This window comes from Myodes glareolus, chromosome 4 (genome assembly GCF_982192425.1).
Source record: "Myodes glareolus chromosome 4, mMyoGla1.1, whole genome shotgun sequence".
Lineage (NCBI taxonomy): Eukaryota > Metazoa > Chordata > Mammalia > Rodentia > Cricetidae > Myodes > Myodes glareolus.
The window spans coordinates 10341760-10358527 of NC_142029.1; the positions used below are offsets into that span (position 1 = coordinate 10341760).

The 16768-nt window shown below is 47.6% G+C and overlaps 2 protein-coding genes across 9 annotated transcripts in view; one reads left to right on the plus strand and one right to left on the minus strand.

The window, feature by feature from the left end:
- Window positions 1-13250, plus strand: part of Fbxl2 (F-box and leucine rich repeat protein 2) — a 49372-nt gene extending 36122 nt beyond the window's left edge. The window contains exons 6-15 of one of the 7 annotated variants that reach the window (XM_048424071.3): window positions 995-1063; window positions 1161-1256; window positions 2243-2369; window positions 2484-2558; window positions 4589-4719; window positions 6411-6471; window positions 7323-7367; window positions 7869-7925; window positions 11401-11613; window positions 12226-13250. In XM_048424071.3, coding sequence (XP_048280028.1) covers window positions 995-1063; window positions 1161-1256; window positions 2243-2369; window positions 2484-2558; window positions 4589-4719; window positions 6411-6471; window positions 7323-7367; window positions 7869-7925; window positions 11401-11613; window positions 12226-12333 — 982 coding nt within the window. In that variant the 3' untranslated portion in view covers window positions 12334-13250. Of the gene's footprint in view, window positions 1-994; window positions 1064-1141; window positions 1257-2242; window positions 2559-4588; window positions 4720-6410; window positions 6472-7322; window positions 7368-7868; window positions 7926-11400; window positions 11850-12225 lie in introns of those variants that run through there. The other 6 variants (XM_085688987.2, XM_048424069.3, XM_085688986.2 and 3 more) reach the window with 6 other exon arrangements.
- A 1111-nt stretch (window positions 13251-14361) lies between these two features.
- Ubp1 (upstream binding protein 1) overlaps window positions 14362-16768 on the minus strand; it is a 49458-nt gene continuing 47051 nt past the window's right edge. For both annotated transcript variants that reach the window (XM_087905188.1, XM_087905187.1), the window contains one exon: window positions 14362-16032. In XM_087905188.1, the coding sequence (XP_087761314.1) occupies window positions 15995-16032 (38 nt within the window). In that variant the 3' untranslated portion in view covers window positions 14362-15994. The remainder of the gene's footprint in view (window positions 16033-16768) is intronic.

A 16768-nucleotide genomic window follows, 5' to 3' on the forward strand; every position in this document is an offset into this window, starting at 1 on the left:
CAGTAAGAGCTCTTAACCACCGCCTCATCTCTTCAGCACCCCCCCCCCCCCGCCAGTAATTAATTAAAGTAAAAGACAGGTTGAGCCGAGTGGCATTTCAGTGAGGCTACTTCTGCATCCCTGAAGCTCGGCTTTTCTCACTACCCAATCCCAGAAACCGACATATTTTTAAGTTTTGCAGGTAGAAGTAGCTGCCGAACCCCACCAAGGGGCCTCGGCAATCTTCAGTCTCATCCTTCTAGCTAGTTCTCTCCCCAGCCTCACACGCAGACCGCAGGGTCACACATGGCAGCTGCTGGCATCTGTTCCACTTACACTGTTTGAGCATCATGGACCTTGGAGCTTATCCAGTTTGGTCCTCCACCCTATACATTGGCAGGACAGGGTGAGCTCCGTGGCCATGAAACAACTGGGGCTCCATTCTTCGAGACTCGCTGACGTCATATCCGAGGAAGACGCAGATTGCCTGAGAACATCCTGGCGAGTAGTGGCAGTGGTGTGGTTATCTGCCTCTGCCCTTCCTCTCACCTACAGTCGAGGTTCTTCATGCGTTGGGGTCCTTGTCAGTAAACTTGGGTCTTGAAACTAGTGATACTGACAGTGATCAGAATGCCCCCGGGGCACAGTACAGGAAGGATTTCACCCCTGCTCCAAACTGATGTTTTCAGTGCGCAGGCCTCCCATCTCAGTTGATCCCCAAGGGTGGTGGCGGGGGTGGCGCCAGGCTAGCAACAGGCACTGCCTGAGAGCCTCCTAGGTTCCTGAACCCAAGGAGTTGAGGCTCTCCGCCAAAGAGTCTGTGGCCTTTGCTGCTACAGGGAGGATTTGGAAAGTGCTGTTCTAAGTGGATGGTTGTGCTGCCCTCTAGTGGCCACTCTGCAGCTTGCAGCCACCCCGTAACCATGGGTCTCTGGCAGCAAATCTTTGCCTTAAAGCTTTTTGTGCTACTTTGAGTAAAAACCCCACACAACTTTCGCCCCCTATCCCCTTTTAGGACCTTTGCACAGAACTGCCGAAACATTGAACATTTAAACCTCAATGGCTGCACAAAAATCACTGACAGGTAAGGAATAAAGAAGGGTCTGGGGACAGAGTGGCCACGGGGAAACCGGGTGAGAAACAAGGTTGAAAATATCTTTAGTGTGCCTGCCTTTTTCCAGCACGTGTTACAGCCTTAGCAGATTCTGTTCCAAGCTGAAACACCTGGATCTCACGTCCTGTGTGTCTGTCACCAACAGCTCCTTAAAGGGAATCAGGTGAGAGTGCTTGGCATTTGGGGTCAAGAACACACAGTGTGGGCTGAGGAGGTAGTGCAGTCTGTAAGTTTCCATCTCCGGAATCCATGTAAACAGGACCCTAGCCCTGGGGAGGTGGAGACAGGAGGATCCCTGGGGCCCACTGTGATGAGGAGGGAGAGCATGCAGAAAAAAGGACCCAGGAACCATGAAAGAGCATAGAAAGCTAGGGACTGGGGAGGGGGCTCAGTGGTCAAGAGCACATAATTGCTCTTGCAGGGGAACCAAGTTCCCAGCACCCATGTTGGGCAGCTCACAGTTAACTTAACTCCAGGTCCCTAGGTATGGTGCCCTCTTCTGGCCCCTTGGGCAACTGAACTGCACTCATAGGCACATTCTCTCTCTCTCTCTCTCTCTCTCTCTCTCTCTCTCTCTCTCTCTCACACACACACACACACACACACACAATTTAAGATTAAAAAGAGGATTTAAATCTAATTGTTTTCTATTTTCAATTCTTTTTGTAGTGGATGAGTACATAAAATTGTAATTGATACAGAATGTGTGACATCTTAAGAGAAACTCCTTGGCTTTTAGTGCCCTTTCTAATTATAAAGTTCTCTGAGATGTATAGAGTTTGAGGCTGGTCAGTGTTTGATTCAAGTAATCTAGCTGTGTCCTGTTTGTGAGTTCATTACAATCAACTGATCTTTTACAAATTAGTAACAAAAGGTGGTGAGGAATTAAGGAAGACACCCAAAGTCCACTTCTGGCCACACACACAACATGCACCCACACATATGTGCACTTACACAGAGAAACCCAAAACCCAACACTAGCATGGCTAGCGTCTCAGTCCAAGATATTCCCAGGGACTCCACTGGGTGAGGAAGAGGCGGCTCAGCTGGGTCCTGGGCTCATCTCCCCTCCAGGCTGTCTGTGGTGTGCTGAGTTTGGCACTGTCTGCAGGAGGCTGCACAGGGCGCTGTTGTTCTTTGTTCTCTCAGCGATGGTTGCCGGAACCTGGAGTATCTGAACCTCTCCTGGTGCGACCAGATCACGAAGGAAGGCATCGAGGCGCTGGTGCGGGGGTGCCGGGGCCTGAAAGCCCTTCTTCTGAGGGGTTGCACTCAGGTACAAAGGCCCGCATCTGGTCAGCCTGTTCCTCTTGCTGTGGCAGTCATCTTGGTACCCGACATGTTCTCTCACCTGGGTTCCATCCCGCTTTCATTTCCTCCATCCACTCAGTTAGAGGACGAAGCTCTGAAACACATTCAGCACCACTGCCACGAGCTCGTCAGTCTCAACCTGCAGTCCTGCTCAGTAAGTATGGACCCGGGCGCCTGTGCGCAACCGCACTGCCCATCATGCCCGCGTCCCACTGCCTGCCGCACCGGTGCTCCCGCTGCACCTGTGCCCCCACTGCCCGCCACACCTGCGTGCAGCCCCATTGTCTGGCCGCACATGCCCAAAGTGGCTGGCAAATAACCCCATGCGCATACCCTGACTCCTCTCTCCATCTTCATTGGAGCTACGAGTCTTTGTAAGGTTAGAGAACAATAATAAGGCAGCATGGTCAGCACAAGTCATCAGTCAGTCTTGAGAGTTAGTTTCTACACCTGCATTCATATTTAGAAACATATTTATATGAATCTGTATATCGCACATACGTATCCCGCCGCATAGCCCAGACAAGCTTGAAACTCACAGTTCTCATGCCTTAGCATATTGCAAGCTGGAGTTAGAGGTGCGGGCCAGTTTGCCTGGCTGACTCTTTCAAAACAACAACAACAATCAGAAATGCTGTAACTAGCCCACTGTTGAACCTAAACAGCTTGTTAATATCTTAATGTCATCTCTTTTTTGGATGAATACCCCTATAATTCCTTGGCAAGAATAACAGCTGTGGGCTGCAGAGATAGTCCAGTGAATTAAGTGCTGACTTTGCAAGCACAAGGACCTGAGTTTGATCCCTAGAACTCACATGAAGAAGCTGAGCATGGCAGCATGTCCTTAAAACCCAGCACTGGGAAAGCAGAGGCAGTAGGATTCCTCCAGCTTGCTGAGCAGCCAACCTCCTTTTACTTGGTGAATTCCGAGCCAGTAACAGAGTATGTCTCAAAAAAAGGTGGCCCGCACCTGAAGAATGACACTTGAGATTGTGCGTGCATGCACATGCATACACATGCACTCATGCAGCAGTGCAGCAAACAGCGTGTGCAAGAGAAAGTCAGCAGTCTTCTCTAGGCATTAGCCTACAAGTCTCCCTCACTGCTGCTGTGTGGTCATGCGCAATCATGGGCTGCATGGCCCAAGGGGGACCTAGATTTTTGAGAAATGTAAGAGAAAGGCCTTGCATTCAGCTTTGAATAAATGAATCCCGGTCTTCAGAATGCCTGGTGGTGGAGGGAAAAGCAGATGATCTTCATTACAGATCTGCCTGGACTGTCCAAAGGAAGATCCTAGTTACACAGGATTAGCACTGGCCAGCGGCAAACCTAGAGTACAGGCACATGCTTATGCCTGTGTGAATTAGTCTATTTGAACACAAAGACTGTTCCTGGTATTTACAGACAAATGAAATAGAACTCCAAGGAATATATCAGTAACTAGTTTTCCTTTTCTCTAAAGTATTTGTTGAGGCATTATATACATGTAAACACCACACAATTTCTATGACGAATACACAGAGAATCCCTGTCTACACACCCAGCCACATACTAATGTGCCTTTTAACTAGGATGTCCCGAGTTCTTTGTTTTATCACGAGTTTATGAATTTCTTCCGAGAACAGTCTCTTTTGGTGGAATCTTAGCCTTCCAGTGTCTGTTGCTATTTTAAGCTGTGCAAAAGCCACTTTCAACCCGTTTTTGAGTACTGGGATTGAACTTAGGGGGAGAGAGCCTCTTGCATGCCAAGCAGGCACCTGCCAACTTGGTGATAGCTGGGACTTATTTACTCTTATTTTGGTTTTGGACAGTTTTGTTTGTTTGAGACAGGGTCTCACTATATAGTCTTGGCTAACCTGGAACTCACTCTGTAGACGAGGCTGACTCCAGACTCACAGAGATCCACAGTCTTTGCCTCCTAAGTGCTGGGATCAAAGGTGTGCACCGCTACACCTGGGTACTGTTTTGTTTTGTTTTTGGTTTTAGTTTCACTTATGTCGTTCAGGATATGCTAAAACTGGCAATCCTTCTGCCTCAGCCTTCTAAGTGACAGGACTATAGGCAAGTGCTGCCACACCAGCCTGCTTCTGTTTTGTTTGGGTGTCAGGGTGGAGTACGGTGGGCCGCAGTAGGCTCATTCTCCTGGCCCCAAGTCAGTGCGGGCCGCTGTCCTCTTCTCCCCAGCGCATCACTGATGAGGGCGTGGTGCAGATCTGCAGGGGCTGCCACCGGCTGCAGGCCTTGTGCCTCTCGGGTTGTAGTAATCTCACGGATGCATCTCTCACAGCCCTGGGCCTGAACTGCCCCAGACTGCAGTGAGTATGACCCACTTTTGCTTCTACGATTGTGAGGACTAGGCTGCAAGAGGGGAGAGGGGTGACGGAGCTAGGAGCTGTCGGGTGGACTGGAGGAAGACAGCGCCTGACCCCGTCGGGTGGTGTGAGCACGATGACTCTTCCTATGTTTCTTGATCTGGTTCATGCATTTGCCCGTGGTTTGACTCATTCCATTAGGCTCTGGCCCTCAGAGTGGTCTGGCGGCGAACAGACTTGTGGTGGGTCTCTAGGGCACCTGTCAGTGGATGGGCAAACCCGGGAAAGGTGGGTCTCTAGGGCACCTGTCACTGGATGGGCAAACTCAGGAAAGGTAGCTGCTTGCGTCTTTCTGAATATTTGGAGGAAGGGCTGGCTCCCAAGGCAGAGTGTTACTGTCCACCGCCCCAAGCACTAACCCTGCACATGCAGAAGCTTGTTGCCTCAAGAGTAGCTGCTCCCTGTAGGCCTGTGCCATCCTGATCTAACTCAACACATCCACCTGTGTGGACACTCACTCCACACTGACCTAACTCAACACAGCCACATGAGTGGACACTCACTTTCGGCAGAAACTGAGGCCCAGAGGAAAGTCAGTTTGTCCTGCACCTCATGATGAATAAGGAGAGAAGCTAAACCTGTAGATTTCTATCTCAAGACCAGCAGGTTTTTGTTTTGTTTTGATTTGCTTTTTGAGACAGAGTTGTTCAGTGTAACAGCCCTTGCTGTCCTGGAACTCTCTGTGGACCAGGCTGGCCTCAAACTCACAGATTCCACCTGCCTCTACCTCCCAAGAGCTGGGATTAAAGGTGTGGGCCATCACTGACCAGCAAAACCAGCAGTTTTGGTTTTTTGAGACAAGGTTTCTCTGTAGCTTTGGAACCTGTCCTGGAACTAGCTCTTGTAGACCAGGTTGGCTTCGAACTCACAGAGATCTGCCTGCCTCTGCCTCCCAAATGCTAGGTGGGATTAAAGGAGTGCACCACCACCACCACCCAGTTTTTTTTTTAATCCAGCAGTCTTAATCCAAACAACTATACAAGAAGTAGTGGGAAAGTTTTATTTAATCATTTATTTTCATATTCCAGTGAAACTGTTTCTTTTTTTTTCTTCTTGTGAGACAGTGTTTCTCTGTGCAGCCTTGGCTGTCCTGGAATTCACTCTGTAGACCAGACTGTTCTCAAACTCACAAAAATTCACCACTGTCTGCCTCCCAAGTGCTGGGATTAAAGGTGTGCACCACCGTCACCCAGCTCCTGTTTGTTCTTATGAGAATTAACTCATGTTTTCTTATTGCACAGTTTACATTTTCCTAGAGGGCAACTAGAAATTTCACTGTCTAGGGGCTGAAGATGTAACTTGGTGGGAGAGCGCTTGCCTGCATGCATGAGGGCCTTAGCTCAATCCCCAGCACCAAAGAATGAATAAGTGTCATGGATGTAAAGATGATTTTGTTTAGCAAAAGTCCGTTTTAATTGTGTTTTTAAAAACAGTGCTGGGCAGGCTCCTTGGTCACTGTCTATGTCTCTGATGAGACATTAGAACTCTGCTCTGGTCCACGTACCCTGGTGCTGCTATCTGTCCTGAGGCTGTGGTTGTGTGTCCCTGAAGGACATGGGGAGGAAGCTCAGTGTGCTGCATCATGCTGTGCTTCTGTTGTTAAGTAGGCTCTGCTTCTGCTCTCCCCTCCCCAGGATTTTGGAGGCTGCTCGATGCTCCCATTTGACTGATGCAGGCTTTACACTCCTAGCTCGGGTAAGGCACTGAGTTTGAAACAAAACTGCGATGTAACTCAACCTGCTAATTCAGAGTAGCTCAGGTAGTTTTGGGGAGCACAAACAAATCAAATTTTAACTTCAGAAGAGATGAACATGAGGTAGGATGGAGCCCTTTCGGTGGGTTGTGCACCTTTTTCAGCAGGCCAGGACACTAGGGAGATCCTGGCAGGCGTGTCCCACCTTCCGCATAGTGCTGTCAATTCCAAGGTTCATTTTATGAGCTGTGCGCTCAGACGGACACGCCTTTAATCCCAGTGAGTTCAATGCCAGCCTGGTCTACAAGAGCTACTTCTAGGACAGGCTCCAAAGCTACAGAGAAACTGTCTCGAGAAAAAACAAAAGAACTGTGCACTTTAGAAGAAATGCTGGCCAGCCAGAGCTCTCGCTGGGCAGGTGCAGCCCACAGGCTGCAGTTCAGACATGCCCTCAGAGCATTCTGCAGGGAGTTCAGGCCTCATTGTTGACACCTTGAACAGAACCTTCTCTCTGGTGGCAGGTGCCCTTTCTGTATGGACCCAGCTGGCGTCTGCACAGCTTTCCCTACCACGGCCGTGCTCCCCATCTTGTGTGCTGCCCGTGGTACCCGGTCTGTCTTCCTGTCCTCTCCTCCCATTTTCAGGCCCTCTGCAGTGTAGGAGGGTGACAGCCCTCTCTGGGTTGAGAGGATGGTGTGGCCCGCAGTAGCCACAGTCATTGTCTGAAGTGAGTTCAGACTCGGAGGGCGGCCACTCTGAATTGCTGGTTTGTGATGGCTATAAGTAGGGCTCACTCCTACAGGGCCAGTCCTCACGTGGCCCATGTAGCCGAGTGTTTTGTGGCCTCTTTCAGAACTGTCATGAGCTGGAGAAGATGGACCTTGAAGAATGTGTCCTGGTGAGTGTACTTCTGGCAGCCACTTGGGCTGCACTGTCACTGCTGAGGGCCTGGTGTAGTAGCAAGAACAGGCGCTGCCATTTCCTCAGCATGGTGGTGGGTATTGGGCCCCATTAGGCCATTTGTAATGGGACTTGTGTTTGGCTGCGCCAGAACTTCAGATAGACTTTAGCAGAGACATGCAAAAGAGCACCATCCATTTCCAAGCATAAGCAGAACTTCCTTTTATTTTACATAGTCTGTGAGAGGAAGGAACCTGTATGTCAGGTGATAGGGTAACTACAGAGAAGGGTGTCCTGGGTAACCCCTTGTCTGCCTGCTTTTGTGTCCCGACTTTAGGCTCCCTGAGGCACCAGAAGCAAACAACAGTGTGCCTCCCCAGGTGTTGACAGTTTAGTTTTCTTTTGTGTTCTCTGATCCCCATGTTTAAGAGAAGTCAGGATTATTAGGAGGCGTTAGGGCCTGGCATGGAAGCCACATTGACAGCCTGTTTCTCTCTAGATCACCGACAGCACCCTCATCCAGCTCTCCATCCACTGTCCCAAGCTGCAAGCCCTGGTGAGTGAGTTACTGGTGACAGCAATGACTTACGCATCCCTCTCATACGGGTCCCCTTCCTGTAGAGTACCGTCACTCTTGGTCTCAAAGAGCTCCTTGTTGGGCTAACCTGGGCTGTGAGGTATATGGATGTTACTGTTTCCACTGTAGGAAGTGAAGCTGATAGGGACCCACAGCCCCATCACTTCACTGAACCCCAAGTCCATCTTGTCAGGGAGAGCAAAGTTGGCATGTGAAATGTTACATGGACCAAAGATAGGGGCCATCCTCCTGATAGACTTGCCTTTTATATGTACTCAGCTGGAGCGGTAAAGAGGTCTGAGCATGTTTGGAAAGATCTAACAGCAGTCATCGTAGGGGCTCCTGGAAGAGCAGGGCCCAATGCCCTTCTTTGGAATGACTCCCAAAATCAGAGTTCTCCCCAGAGGGTTGAGCACCAAAAGCCCCTCTCAATGTGCCCTCCCCCATTTTTATATGTGCTGCTTCTAGAATCAGGGCATAGGAGCAGAGCTGAACTGTGACATCACCACGAGTCAGGTGGTCTGAGGCGTGCAGCTGTGATATTTAGCTCCTGGGAACCCCACATAGAAGACTTCAGGTGTGAGCCTAGGCTGACTGGCATGCAGAGACCATATTTCGAAGAAGAGAAGGGAGAAGAAAAAAGCTTACTCCAGAAACCAAAGTAAGAAGCGCCAAGGATAGCTAGCAGACAGTCAGGCCTGGGAGGCTCCTCTTCAGAACTGAGATTCTTAGAAGGAGCACCTGTAGGCTGCAGACTGTCCTGAGGGCTCCTCTGGCCGGAGATGGTTCTCACTGGAGAAGACAGGAAACTCAAGCAGCAGACTTTGCTCTGAAATTTGAATCTCTGCATAAGGGATGTGCGTGCCCCTGACTTCTTCAGAGCTTGTAGGTATCTCAGGATGTTAAGATTTACAAGATAAGGCTCTCCCATGGGCCCACAGTTTCTCTCCAGAAGCCCACACCACCTCTAGCACAGACCCCCCTACCACAGCCTAGCTTTCCTTATTGGATGAGAATGCACCCAAACCCATGGTTGTTTTGAGTCCACCTCAGCATCATATAAAATGCTTTATGGGATGTGCTCAGCTGTTGATACTGTGAATGGCGTGTGGTAGATAGCCTTGCACATCCAAATTCAAAGTGTTGATCCACGACAGCCAAGGTGAAACAACCCAAATGTTCGTCAACAGGTAAATGCAGTGTGCTGCATACACACATAATGTTCTGATGGGAGAAATCCTGGCACCTGCCTCAACATGGATGAGCTTTGAGGACATGATACTAACTGAAGTAGCCACTCTCCCAAAGACAGTGTTGTCTTTTGTAGGCATTGCCACTTCACTGAGATAGCCAGTCAGTCACATGGATAGAAGGCAGCTCGGCAGAGGGAAGGAGATATGCCCTGTAGTGAGAGCACCGAGAAAAGTTCCTGGAGCCCCACTGAGTAACAACCCAAACTATAGAATCACAGGCTCTCAGCTCAAGGGCAACAGAAAAGGTTACACACAACACAGAAGGGCAGGCTTCTAGACAAGTGCAGTCACTGAGGAACTCGAGGGAGTCAAAGGGGAGGTTAAGGGATGAAGATCAAAATGCAGCACATCAAGATGTGGGGGTACAGCCAAGACAGCACTGCAGACCCCACACCAGTGCCTGCACTTGAGAGAGGTCTCAACTCCATGAGCCAGAACAGAGTAAAATAAATAAGCCCAAATTAAAAGGACATAACATGGTAGAGATCAGTGAAGCTGAAACCAAAACCGCAGCAGTATCTTAGCCACATTGCAGCTTTGGAAATAAGCCCCCAGGCCATGCTACCATCACAGCTGTCCAGGCTGAGCATCCCTTATCCAAAAGGTTTGGGACAGAGGTGCTTGGGCTGTTTCATTACACACGTATCATATGCAATATACAAATGAAGTGCTTGGGATTAGTGCCAAAGTCTAAACACAAATTCATATCTGTCTTGTTCAACTGTGGCCTGCTTCACAAGGTCAGCTGTGGATTTCCTGTTTATGTGTTGATATTCCCTGTTTGTGGTACTGTGTCAAACATTTTTAGATTTTGGAGATTTTCCAATTTTCACAGTTATGGATTTGACAACATAGGTGAAATGGACAAATAAATCACTTGATGTAAAACAACCCCAATCTCTTAAGGAAATTCACTTATCTTTAAATTCTTCCAAACATTCACGTACAAATAGATTTGCTTAAAATTCTTCCTAACATTTAAAGAATTAACAGATTCTATACTGATGAGCTCTCTGAGAAGTGTAACATATTCTCAGTGACTCTGGGATCAAAAACCCGTGGGCAGACTTGGTGGAGAGGGTGTTTGCTGCCAAGCCTGATCCAAACGGTAGTAGGAAAGAGCCATCTCCCACAAGTTATTCAGACCTCCACTTCTGCCATGCATTGGCTTGCGTGGCCTGCACGCCCCATGCTCTAGCTCCTGTTTCTCTCCATCCAAGGACATCCTCTATTTCCTGCTAAACTCTAAGCCTGACATTCTCCTCCACCATCTGGGACCTTGCAGCACTCTGCCCTTTCCTACTCAGCCCCAGTACCTCAGACATTATCTCATAGTCTCTTCCCCAGGGTAAACACATCAGTCACTCACAGGCACGGTCCCCCACCCCCACGACCTTTTATGTTGGTGTGGATTTTCTACTTTCACAGTGGAGAAACTGTCCAGTCTGAAGTTACTAAGTAAACTTGGCTATGTAACCTTTATTATCACTCCCAAGAGGTTAATGCTTATGCAAGGGTCAAGGTCTCAGACGCCTACACTTTAATGTACGTGTTTGTCTGTGCTAGGGTGATTGCACGTGACTACAGGTGCTCACGGAAGCCAGTGGCACTGGATCCTCCTGTAGCCAGAGTCACAAGCAGTGGTGAGCCACCATCTGAGTTCTGAAAACCAAACTTTGGTCCTCTGGAAGAACAGTGTGTGCTTTTAACTACTGAGTCCCTGTACATTTTAAAGGAACAAGGGCACCAAAACGGCTCGCTTTACTGGTGAAGCCTCTACTCAGATGGTGAACTGGGCCATAAAATTGCTCAAGGGGGAAACTTTGAACTACCCCCCTGAAACATGTATTTCCTTATTTCTGGTTAAAGTTAGCTGCCTGGGCGCAAAAAAACCCAGGGCCTTGTCAGCTCCTCTCCAGACAAGGAAACGGTGTCACAGCCATTTTATGCAGGTCTTACAGAAAACCCCAAGCAAGTGTTTCCTGCAGTACTGGATGTCGATCTGATGAGGTTTTGTAGAATCCAGCCTTTCCATTTTCCATTCATTCACAAAGGGGGCCCTCCCCAACACATGGCACCCAATTCCCAGCATGTGCTTTTCAGAGGACAAATCACACCACAGCCAGCAGTTACTCAGGGGCACTTGAGGGACCGACTCCCCAGCTCTTACCTCTGAAGGAACATATTTCTTCCCTCCCCAGAGTTTGTCCCACTGTGAGCTCATCACAGATGAAGGGATCCTACACCTGAGCAGCAGCACATGTGGGCATGAGAGACTGCGGGTCCTGGAGCTGGACAACTGCCTCCTTGTCACGGATGCTGCACTGGAGCACCTGGAGAACTGCCGTGGCTTAGAGCGGCTGGAGCTGTACGACTGCCAGCAGGTCACTCGTGCAGGCATCAAGCGCATGCGGGTAGGTGCGAGTCCCTCCTTGGCTCTCCCTCAGCAACTGAGGAATACCCAGAAATCAACATCCAGGATGTTAAGAGAGCTCAGCAGGTAAAGGTGCTTGTTTCCTGTCTCCCTGAGTTCAAGAACATACAAAATAGACTAGAACCAATTCCCAAATGTTTTCTCACCACCACATACATAATGTGGCATGCACTTGCACTAGTGCATACAATGTACTTAAAAAAAAGTCAACATCCACTTGTCTAGTCTGTTGTGTTTATGCAAGCTGGTCTGATTCCATACACAGTACTACCTTAGGCTTCTTCAAACATCTACCCTTGGAGGTGTAGGTTCCATGTAGTCTGGTGACAGGCACTTTCACAAGCTTCCAAGGCAAGCAACTAAAGGTCACTGTTTTAAGTGTAGGGGCTGTTTACAAATAGGTAATCACTGTCACTGGACAAATGTTTCCATTTGTCTTTAGAAGGGATGAACAGGAGCAGTTCTAGCTTAGAGCATTCTACCTTCCTAATGTTAAGGTAGAGTCAATTTTAAATGGACTTCAAGTTTTCTAAGGTTATACAAGAATGCTAATGCCAGGGCAGACTATTCCCCCTTTTCCATCTCCTTCCAGGCTCAGCTTCCTCATGTCAAAGTCCATGCCTACTTTGCTCCAGTCACCCCTCCACCAGCAGTGGCAGGAAGTGGACATCGACTGTGCAGGTGCTGTGTCATACTCTGACAGCAGCTCCTTAGGCCAAGGGCCCCATCCTCCAGGTTAGACCAGTCTCCTGACTGCGCCACCATCACCCTATCTCGACTCTCCATTGGGAAACATTACAGAAAAGACTTCAGCACAGATTGCAGTAACTGGTGATTCCATTCACCTTAACCTTGTTGGGATGCAAGCAAATCAAAGCCTGTGTCAGTTACCATATGGCAAGAGTGGTGTGGTGCAGCCAAGACCACACAAGTAACCCGGAGCCCTTCAGCGGTGGATACCCACCTAGGCACACAGCCCTACCTGGCTTTGTCAGCATCCAACACATAGACCCTTCAGTGTTAGCACAACCAGAGCAAAGAGCCTGTGGTTTTCTACCTGGTCCTTAAGCCAGTGGCCTACTTTAATTCATAACGATTCCTACTGATTTGCAGAACTTCCATTTTGAAGACTAAATAGCACCTTTATCAATGTGACTGTACTGCAAACTCAGAATGGCTGGTAGTTTTGTATGTAGAAACGTGTGTGAAAGGCATGTTAATACATTTCCAGAGAACACCAAAGAATGAAGACTCTAAGCTGGGTGGGGCATGATCTTCACCCTTCTGTGTCAACCTGTCATATCCAATTATAGGAACTAAAACCTAAACAAAAGCAACCTACTCCGCAGTGCCCCACTGGAAATGATAAGCTCTGCCATGTGCTACAGTAGCAGCAATGCATTTCTGTTAAAGGAAAAAAGCCAATTATGTCCACACTTCTCAAAAAATTTGGGGGAACCTTGAAGAAACTCAGAATTAAGGCTTACGTTATCTATAATATAATCAAGTGAAAACAGTGAATGGGTGCATGAGAATGGATTTTTTTTCAAATTTACTCTGAATTTTTAGATATCATACCAGAACTACATTAAAGCTTCACACATGGAAAAACTCAAACGAGTAAAGTGTTGGCACCTTTTAAACTCCTAACAAGCCCTTCCAGTGCTCACTAGACTTGGTCAGAGCCTCTACTGCTGTGATGCTCAAGCTGGTAAATCTGAGCAAAGCAAGTCTCCAAACACAGGTGTTTTTGCATCACCTGAACTAGGGTAGGACACCCAGGCTTTTACTGTGGCTGCTGCCTGCTCTGTGCCGTTGACAGTTACCACCGCCTTCAATGTGACCTTAGGGGCTAATGGCAACTGAACCTTTCTAGCAACCACTCCCCAGCCAAAACTGCAAAACTGAGCTGTTTTTCTGTGTCTCTGTGGACAGTGTTACAGCATCTGTACACAGTGCCTCAGCTGCATTCTGAGTGGAAAGCAGATACACACATATACCCTGGAAATTCATCAGGAGAATCCTTGTAAGCATCAGCTTACTGTAAGTTCGACTACCTTGTTATGACATGTTGCAGTACTGCCAGGCTTGGACTATATATCACATCAGCTATTAACTGTATGGGGGGGGGGGGTGAAGTATGTACTAGACTTACTTCAGTGCTTCATGAACTCATTCTGTTAAATACCAGAGACAACCATACATTTTTCTGAGCTAGCCTATCATAGTGTTGGACTTGATTCACAACAACCATAACTTCACTCACAGACTAGAAGAACCTCTTGTCAGAGAGCCTGATTTGTCTTCTGTAAATAGAGAACAGTTCCTATAATTACCTGTCTTGAGTTGCATCACCTTTGTGGAAATCAGCAGAAAAGGAAAAAAGGGCAGGGACAGCCCACAGGGGTGAACCTCTTACAGTGAGGCCACTAAGGTGTGTGTAGGACACACCCAGGAAAGTCCTTCATTCCATGTGACCTGAGATGACAGTAGCACAACTTAAAGACTTTAAATGAGTGACACATTTACGAAAAAATCAGAAAACATTTATTACACTGAACTGTACATCCTATTAACCAAAGTAGCAAATTGCTGGTGCTGTGGGTTCTGTACAGTTTCACTGAGACAGACTAGCACTTTTTGCAGCTCAGCACAATTTCAAGTCTGAGGAGCCTGTAAGTACTTTTACCCCACTTCTAAAACCTGATAAGGAATTCAAAATAGCACACAGCATTAAAAGACATTTATTGTTCCATAAATCATGAGATCCAAAAAAGAAAGCTAACAGACAAGCAAAACTCTAGAAACAATCAGGAGATAAATTCACTTCTTTCCCAAATAAGTGACTGGTACAGAAAGCATGTGGTCACACAAAAGCAAAGGGAAGGACAGATAGGAACACTCCCCTCCTCAAGGGCCTGCAGAGCTATAGCACTGCCAAGCCCAAGATGAAAATATGGAGACCGAGTTTAGAGTTTGTGGCAAATAATTAACCCCCACTATGAATACAATGCAAGACGTTTAAAGCCTTTACCCACTGAAGTAGTCATTCCTACCCACCTGAACAAGGGTCAGACAGACATTCACAGCCAGCAACTGAGCAAATGGGCAGAGATACTACATAATTAAAACAGAAAAAGGTTTTTAAAAACTCGGACCTGCTAAAATGTTTGCTGATGAATTCTGGGGAGGAAGGGAAAAGCCGAAGAATCCCTTTGAGAGTGGTGTGCGAGCACATGTGATCCTATAAAGAGGCACACCTGTTACAGACACAGCAGCAAAGATGTAAAACACCTTAATAGCTCTGAACTAATCACCAGCATGTATATCCATGATTGTACTGAAACTCAGCATCTGAGGGGTGAAGTGGGGGTTATGGTACATTTTAGTGTCTTGTTATGACATCTAGTGTTTCCATGGGTACTTTCGTCTCATTCAAAACAAAGATCCCTTTAACACCAAGTCAGAGGCTACCAACAATAATACTTTGTTTCCCCTATTACATCATCTAGTTCTAATGTCTGGGGAAGGGCTTTAAATACATTTAAGAACAGAGCCAAGCACAAAACAAGTGAATTGTGCACCTGGAGTCCCAGCTACTCGGGAGGCTTAAGTGTGGGGGGAATGGAGAACAGGGGAGACGAGAGAAGGAAACCACATGAGTTTAAAAAGCAAGGAGGTTTCAAAAGGTGAAATCCAGAACTAAAATGCTAAAAATGGAAGCAAAAGCCAAACACCCCACGTCTTTGTGCCTATCAGGGCTTACACTGACCTCACACCAAGGTACTGCTGAAAGTTTTGCTCATCTTCTCTGCTTGGCTTTTCCCTGGTCTGGCATGATGTCCTCAGACGTATACCTTCAGACATGATGGATCGCTTCTGACAAGGTGCTCAGCCTCTTACCTGACCAATGTTGCTGTGTCAGCACTGCATAACTCCCCAAAGAGAGCACACCTATCTCCTCCCCAGGTCAGCATAAAGGTCAGGCAACAGAAGCCAAACTGGCATAGAAAGGTAAATGCCCACGGTTGAGTTTTTACATTCATTTTCAAACCGCATACAGTGTCAAAGCCAGCAGAGACTGCTTCTGGGAACTCTGTCCACTGGCCCCTGTGCCCACACCATGGGCCGGGAGCTAGTTGCACGTCGACTGATGTGCTCGCTCTCGTGAGGGTGCTGGGCTGTGGCAGTGACAATGAGGAGACTTGTCTCTCCTACAGCTCATTAGGAAGGTCATCTTGTGTTTTCAATATGAAACATTTCACAGTAAAATCCAATCCCAAGACTTCTTGGATTCAGTCTTCACACACTTTAAGCATGACTTTATTTGGTACTGAATAGAGTTCAGTCTGTATAAGGTATCACTTCAAAATTATGTGAATACCATCATTATTTTCAGCTGCCAAGAAAAGGAAAAAGTTAAAAAAAAAAAACACCCTAAACTTAGAAAAGAAACATTATTAAAGATGGAAATGTACAATCTGCTTCAGAGGTTACAGTTAATTGCTTTGCTCTAGTTCTGCTTCCTTAGACAACTCTATACCTATTCCCTGGAACACTGCTCTGGGACTCCAGCCCCTGCACCTCTTGCTGGCCCTAGAGGGAAGGGTTTGTAAGAACAGCACCAGGAATTCTTGTATGCTAGAGGTAAAATAGGCCACAGCACTGTGTGAGGGCAGAGCTGAGAAAGCCCTGCACAAAATGTGCAGGCAGCCTGAAGGTTCTGCTGTAGGCATCCATCTTTCTCTCCTGGAAAGCTGAACCCGCAGAGGCAGATACATAACAAGACTCTGCCTAATGGCCTCAGGAAATCGTGAGAGGCAGTGGAGGCATTCATAAAAACAGAAAGAAGGCTTTCATGGGTTCCAAGTCTCACAAATGGTAAACTAAGAACAGAGAAGTCCGTGAGGACTAATTCTGCAAACAACCACTGGTTTCACAAGCTACAAGTATATGATTAAGCATGGGTTTCTGGAATTTTGCAAGGTAAAAGTTATATGGTTTTAAAATTAAAGGTGTTTGTTTCTGCACATGACTAAGAAGTGAGCCAGTTCACTGCTGCCTTGGGTCTTGAGGTAGCTCGATGGCCAGCGGCACATGAGCAACATTTTGTAATTTCAACCCTTTGGGGCTGC